Source organism: Cenococcum geophilum, assembly GCF_001692895.1.
Source record: "Cenococcum geophilum 1.58 unplaced genomic scaffold K441scaffold_77, whole genome shotgun sequence".
Lineage (NCBI taxonomy): Eukaryota > Fungi > Ascomycota > Dothideomycetes > Gloniales > Gloniaceae > Cenococcum > Cenococcum geophilum.
This window is the reverse complement of record NW_027137635.1, coordinates 464,782-472,458: the sequence shown is the minus strand read 5'-3', so window position 1 is coordinate 472,458 and position 7,677 is coordinate 464,782. Positions and strand designations below refer to the sequence as shown.

Genomic DNA, 7,677 nt, shown 5'->3' with positions numbered 1-7,677 from the left:
CTTATTAATAAACTACTGTAAGTAAACCGTACGGACCCCTCTCTACAGGAATACCGCGAAAAGGTAAAAGATATTACTAGCCTATAGTCCCTTAAAAATAGACTACTTAAGCACTAGAAACGGCTAGTAGTAGTAAAGGAACAGAGCTTATAAACCTAGCTTATTACTAAAGCACATACCCAGGTCTCTGTAGCCTACCCTAAAAAAAATAAGACCCGTAAGATTATTAGTAACCGTTACTACTAGCCTAGAATAATTATAGATATTAACCGTTATGTATAGAACTGCAACAACTGCTATAGGTCTACAATTCTATAAGATAAGACACTAGGATTATTAAAACCTCTTCTAATACCTAACCGCCCCTAGCAGTATATCTTTATAGACTTTTATAAGCTACCTATAGACCGCGATAGATATAATATAGTTATAATTCTAGTTAACCGCTTTAGCAAGCACCCGTTCTTAATTCCCTATTATAAGAATATTAATACCAAGGAGGCGGCCTAACTATATATCCGCTACGTCTACTGTATTTGCAGACCACCAGATACTATTATATCCAATTATAGCCCGCAATTTATATCGGCCTTCTAGAACGAGTTTACCCGGATCCTAGGTATTAGGCTAAAGCTCTTTATAGTATACTACCCCTAGATAGACAGCCAGACGGAGATTATAAATTAATATTTAGATTAAAGACTTTGGCCTTTTATTAACTACTTCTAGGACAACTAGGGCGAACTGCTACCCCTAATAAACTACGCCCAGGCGACCCTACCCTATAACTCTATAAAATTTGCACCTATTTAACTAGAAATAGGGTATTTACCCTAAATAAACTTTAACTAAGATAGACTAAAAGGACCACGGACCGTACGTAAGAAACTATCTTATAAGGAAGCCTAGCAGTACGCTAAGCACTTAAAGGAAGCCTAGATGGTAGCCTATACAAATCTAAAAAAGGCCTAGAAATTAATAAAATAGTAGGTAAATAAGTATAGGCGCGAACCTAACTTTACTATAGGCGATATAGTCTAGGTTATAATAAAGAACTAGAAGACGGAACGGCCTAGCTATAAGCTAAACTATTAGATAGCGGGACTGTATAAGGTCCTTAAGAAGATAGGTAACTCGTACAAAGTAAAGCTCCTAGATTTAATTAAGGTTTACCCTATTTTCTTACCGGATAAGCTATAAAAAGCTACAAACAACCTATTACCTAGATAAAAGAACAAACCTCCTCTACTAATTTAAGTTAATAGCGATAACGAATGGGAAATTAAAGAAGTACTGGCCTATAAACTAGTAAGGAAAACGCTAAAGTACCGCGTTGGTTAGAAAGGCCATAACCTAAACCCCATCCAATACCCCACATAGAACCCCATTAGCAGTCCCTATAAGCTTTAAGAATTCTATAGCCGTTACCCTAATAAACTAGGACCTCTAAAGTACCTAGACGAGTAGATAGAGTGCTAGTATAGCGAAGACGATAGGCTACTAGAAAAACATAAAGATAAAAACGCCCTATAAGAGTAATATAGATATATAAAGCCTAAGGGCAGGCTTTACTAAAGGGGGGGAGGTAATGTTACGGCACTGGCAGAAAATGGCAGAACTTTGTACCGGCAATTTGCCACAGACTGCCGTATATTGCGGTTACGTAACGTAAAGATCTTATAAAATATCGAGCGGCGCTACTCTTCTTCTCCTTTCCTTTCTGTAACCGACTACCGGTGCTGCCGAGACAGCCTCAACGCTACCCTATATATTGATCGCAGATCAATATTGCTTGCAGATCACTGTTCCCATTTGGTCCTATTACCTACACCATTTCATATATATATACCTCTTAATACCCATAGATTTATAATCAAGTTGCTTGTTCAATTCCCACACACTGCAAAGCTTACACTTTCCCTAGCTTTAGATTCTCGTTTATAGACAATCCAATCGTATAGGCTTGCGCGTCCCTCTTACCGTGCTTATGCCTTAATTAACTAAGTCGCTAACAAGCTAATTATAAACTTTAAAAATCTATTAAAGCTTTTAAAGCTAACCGCTAGTATATAGTTTCTTTTTATCTAAGCCCTTAGATCTTTAAAAGTTATCTTAATTAGATTTAAATCTAGTAAATATAGTAGTAAGAATTTAAAAACAACACTTACCTAGTTATAAAGCTCTTAAAGCCGCTTTAAATTATAAATAGATACGTTATTTAGTATAATAATTCATTATAGCCCTAAGTATAGTGTATAATTAGGTAAAACTTTATACTTTATAAAAGCCTTAAAAAGCTTACTTATAAAAGCTTCTTAAAAGATAATATAGTCTATATAGCTTTTAAGCGTTAACGCTAGTAAAATACTCTACTATTTAAATCTTTTATATAGCGTTAATACCTTATAGTCTATACTAACTAGCACCTAGCCTTATTTTTTATTACTAGTTCTCTTATTTAAAGCTAACTTATTAAAAAAGATAAGCTAGTTAATAAGCTATTTTTTTTACCTACTTTACTATATATAGTAAAGCGATGCGCTTTACTAAGCGACATATTTAAAAACTACTTTTTAAAACTACTAAGCTACCTTAAAAATATAGCAAATAGTAGTAATAAAGGCTTAGATGTTAAATTTATTAAAGAGAAAGTTTTATATCTTATTAACATATGTAATAGGTGTAAGGGTACTTTTAGTCCCTTACTCGGCTATATCCTAGGAGCTCGCAGGGCCTACCAAGGCTAGCCTTCGGCTAGGCCTTGGCCACCCCTTATAAGCTCCTCGGGCTTACAGCCTCCTTCCTCCCTTATCGGTTCGTCTTAGTACAAGGCTATTGCCTACTCTCATTACCATATCGTCCTCTTCCATTAACTCCCTATATGACTTATGCTCGGCTTACCTGCTCCCTACCGTATACCCTAGCAATACTGCCTTACAATAGGCCTCTCTTTAAGGTATTTAAGTAGTTACTATAAGTAGGCAAGAATATTAATAAAAAACTTAATACTATACTAAGAATACTAACCTACTTCTAATACTCTAAAAAATACCTAGTCTACCTAGTTTTATACTAGGTAGCGTATATAGTCGGCCCTAAAGGTCCTAGTTTAATTAAAGCTTATAAATAGTTATTTTTAATAGCCCTAAAGTAACCACTATATTAAGTATATACTTATTAAAATCTAAATAAAGCTTAATTTAGTTTATAACTTTAATTAAAAAATAATAGCTTATTATAATAGAGTAGGTAGGTAGAAATAATTAAATATATTAATTTCTATATAAAATTAGGTGGTGCGCGATAACCGGCTTTACTTTAGCGCGAGTTTATAATATTTCGGCAACAATAGTACCGATCTTTTGCAACAAATAGTATACCCTAAAGCTCTCTTAACTTGGGCTCTTATAGCCAATAGCTTGTGCTATACTTAACGTCCTTATAAATCTAGTATACGTTATTATAATAAAACTCAAAGTACTTAATTGAATATTCTTCTATCCCTTATAGTATACTAGCATTTTCTTATACTTCTATATCTTGGACTAACCTAGTACCCTTTACCGCGTAGTTACTCTAACTACCTTTATAATCTCTAGCATAATAGCCCTATTTTCTATAATTTATATAAACTCCTTCTTTAAATCACTTATCCTACTATAGAGTCCGCCTAAATATTTTCTACTATTAAGATCCTTAGTTTAGCCTTTACTCCTTAGTTCTTTAATTACTTAATTCTTAGCCTTTAAGTTTTTATAGTTTCTTATTTCCTCTTTGGGTTGCAGCCCCACGCCCCACGTATGTCTCCATCTTTATGTCCAAAGCTCTTAAGCCAAGCTTCTTCTATGCCAGGTCGTGCGCTCAACCTAATAGCGCAATCAACTGCCTTAGTGTTCTATCCATGACATAGTTTTGGGCTAGTGCGGCCACTGACACAAGCGCATAGGAACTACTAATGGAATAACGCTTCCGGTCTAGATAAATGTTGCTCAAATGCAAAACAAAGCATGGAAATATCTACAGACAGGAAAAATATGCTGTACTGAGGGTGGTATCGGTTGTGGAGGCCACCAATGTTCGGTCACTGGCTATCCCAAGTAGTGCAAGGCACCTTCATGGCTGGTGATAAAATGGGTGCTTGTACAAAAGTAGCTTACTAGGCCTATGTTGGCGCAGGAAATTATTTTGGGGGGGGGGGGGGGGGGGGCGGTTGCCCTTATTCATTGAGCTGGGCTTGGGTAGCCAGAAGTACGAGCGCCACGACGTCTTGCGGAAGCACGCATTGCGCTCGGGTCCGTTTATGGGGCCGGTCTCACTCTCGGAGAATGAAACGGCGCCATGTACACAGCTGTACCGGCGGTTCTCCGCGGTCGGAGTGGGTGCTGCTGTTGTCGGTTGCTGTGCGGCACTAATGAAAGGGTTTCCCGTGAAGGTTGGGATTTGACAGTGCTTCCGTAGCCGCAGGTATGTTAAAAGGATCACAGTACATGCTGTGAGTGCTTCTTGATGAAATGGCTGGGATTACGGGTGTGCGCTACTCAGGCCTCTGTAAACTTGGGTAAAGTATACTTCACCGAGCCGAATGGTAAGATAATTTGCAGATTTTCAAAAATTATATCCAGAAAGAGAGTAAACTGAGGCTGAAAGTTGTACTACAATGCAAAACAAACAGGGGAAATGCCAGGCCTTGGTATTCTATACCTAGTATGAATTAGGAAGGTCTAATGGATACATGGACTCCATGGTAGCATTATTGGCACATGAAACATGAGTGCTGTATCTTAAGTGATTAACACCCCAACCATAATCGACGGAATACTTTCTATAGCTAGAGGTTCCAGGTCGATAAGTCTCTGTCACCATATGAGCGGTCAGAGAAAGTATCCGAAATGGTCAAGTGGGACTTCGACTTCATGTCTTTGTCGAGTTGCAGAATACACGGAAAATGCAGGTATTTCGCGAACCTACAAACCGGTTATAGTTTTACGAGCGTATGTGATCTACCCGCACCTAGCCAGCCGTTTCCTAATAAGGGCGTCGAAAATACTGCGGGTCGCGAGCCGTACCGACGGAAGACTAATGCGGGGAATTCAACATGTGTTTTCCATTGCAGGCAGTGAGTCAGTAGTACTATTTTTCATGCGGAGGACATGCACGGTTGACAGAAACTATGTAGGTACGTCACTTGGCGGTTGCCTGAAAATTCTTGCTGCAGCGAATTTGGAAGAGACGGGAAAGAATGAAGGAGGGTAGAAGAGTATACGTAGTACCTTAACAGCCAGTATGATCTCACAGCCTTTGCATTTCAATTAGAACATGACGCGCTCTACACAGCTGAACGGTCTTGGGTGGCTGATGGTGCTTCAAGTGTCAAGGAGATTTAGATGGGCCACTGAATGAACCATGCTGAAGAAAAACCTTACTCAGCAAGCTGAAAAGGAAGATTTGTTCGGGCATGGTGTCGTGTGGAAGAGAGTGGAGAAAAGGAAGGGAGATGAGAGTCTCTCAGGGACAGTGCAGGCGAGAATCTTATCTGACGCTGTCGGCCCGTTCCCGAAGATGTTTAACTGCATGTTGTGGATTCCAAAAGGGTTCTTCTTCGAGTCAGACAGGACACGAATTCTGAGAAGTTTTTTTGTTGGACTCGATCTGCGATGGTGCTGCGAGCAAGATCTGCATGGCGTTGAGCTGGCCTCCTCCCACTGCCTTGGCTGTCGTGTTTCTTTTGCCCACTCTCAGGCATTCAAGCCCCCTGGACAGCCAGTCGCAGACGCCGGGGAAGCGTGCGGAGGCCGCAGGAACTGGCAGGGATCCTGGCAGAGCGCCCGACTGGCGTCGGCAGACTACATCCGCCGGCGCAACATGGGTTCTTGATATGCAGGAGAGCGCGGGATGCCGCACGAATTACGGCCACCAGGCTGGCCTGCAGGTTCATGCTGTTGCCCAGCTCTTGCTCGGCTTCGGGGCTTTGCGAATCACAACCCAGCAAACTCCAAATCCGGGCTAGCCCGAAGAAATCCGCGAAGGCTTTTCTGACTTCTCACTTTTTTTTTGCATCCTCAGCTTCAGGTCGCGTTATCCTCATTCTGCATGCAGCTGGCTGAATCCTCTTTCACTTGCTGTGTGCCCTGCCCCACCAACGCCTCCTGCGATCATCGTTCGACACACGTACCAACAAAGCGAGACCGCGGGAGTAGCTGCGTATTGCCCCAACCGACCATGTTGTACTTTGTACATTCAGATTAACCTTCTCTGTGCTGTTGCCAATTATGTTTGCGGCAGCATCCCGCCTTTTTTATTGGCTGCTCGTGCCAGTGTGTCGGATGCTGCAGCACGAAAACCCGACCCCTTGCGGCGCAGTTCTGGTTAACTACGTATGGACTGCAGCATGAGTGTTCATTGACACCTGCAGTACCGTCTGAATACCGACTTCCTGGCTAATCTTTATTTGACTGCCTCAAATGCTTCCATCTCGTAATATCCGCACCATTCTTCCACAGTCCTTGGTTTCTATTAGCATCCCCTAGGCAAACACACACCTTCATTCCAATAATCATCTCAAGCCCTGTCCCCTCGGTCCTTCTTTTGATCCAGCCAATATGTCATTCACCTTCATTATCCACAAGATCAATGAAACATTCGATAAACTCGTGAAGGGAGTTAGCGTGTTTGTGGAAAGAACCGAGAATACCTTTCAGGTATTCAATCAGCGTATCACTGAAGTGGAACAACGCCCTGTCATAGATGAAGCCTACATCGAGAAGCTTGTCCGAAAGATCCTCGCTGAGGAACGTTTAATGGAGCAGCGGAAAGACTCGGCGGAACCTCAAGTTGAAATACCCGCATTATCCAACCCCAAGCAAGAAGATACCATCGATAGTTTGGAGGGTCACAACCCTTTTGTGTGGTCAGCATTTGACGGTTTCTCGTCGTCAACACTATTACCAATCGACTTTTCCGTGGACCCAATTGCCCCTGATAGCACTCCCTCTGAATCTTGGAACATTGATTGGGGAAAACTTTGCGGAGGGTGTGAAAACTGGTCATCACATGACAGGGAATTGGGAGAGGACCATGAGAAAGGGAACTTTCTGGACTCTCCATCACCCTATTCTGATCATATTGCCCACCAGAGTGGCTATAGCGAAACCGGATGCAGCCCTAACCTCTTATCGTAAAGGTAATCTCATGGCTGAGACGGCGCGCAACGACCCCAAAGGATTCACCGCCCTTCTCTTAGGCAAAATGGTATCTTCCAAATGTTGGTCTTTCACTCCTCATCCATGCACTTATAATCATGGAGAGAACAAGAAGCTACAAGATGAAAACGTTTACTTCTGAATCTTGAGACTTGACGAGAGGCGTAGCAGGAACATATAAGGGTCTAACCCGCTCCCCGCAAAAGAAGGCTTCTCGGAAATTTTCTAGTAGCGAAGGGTTCGAGATGAGCCTAGTGGTTTTCTATGCCCGCAGGCTCTAAATTGGAGCGCTTCTGCTCAGAAGATAGATCAGGGTCAGAGTACTACAAAATTAGCTATCACTTCCCTTTCCCTTCCCTTTTGTATGTACAATGCATTCCTTTGCAAGCACGCCAATAAAGCATTTTCGTTCATTTTGGCCGATCTGAGCAATTTCAGATAATTGAGCCTTATTAAGCATGTCTTGTGGGAGGATATT

General features: G+C 41.5%; 2 protein-coding genes across 2 annotated transcripts; both read left to right on the top strand.

Annotated features, from left to right (window-relative positions):
* Window positions 1-5,677: 5,677 nt before the first annotated feature.
* K441DRAFT_682222 (uncharacterized protein) lies at window positions 5,678-6,007 on the top strand (the record flags this gene model as incomplete). Its single annotated transcript, XM_067651552.1, has 1 exon — window positions 5,678-6,007. One exon carries the CDS (start codon window positions 5,678-5,680, stop codon window positions 6,005-6,007), a length of 330 nt encoding a protein of 109 aa, XP_067497472.1.
* A 592-nt stretch (window positions 6,008-6,599) lies between these two features.
* On the top strand, window positions 6,600-7,178 carry K441DRAFT_591688 (uncharacterized protein; the record flags this gene model as incomplete). Its single annotated transcript, XM_067644845.1, has 1 exon — window positions 6,600-7,178. One exon carries the CDS (start codon window positions 6,600-6,602, stop codon window positions 7,176-7,178), a length of 579 nt encoding a protein of 192 aa, XP_067497471.1.
* Between the last annotated feature and the right edge of the window lie 499 nt (window positions 7,179-7,677).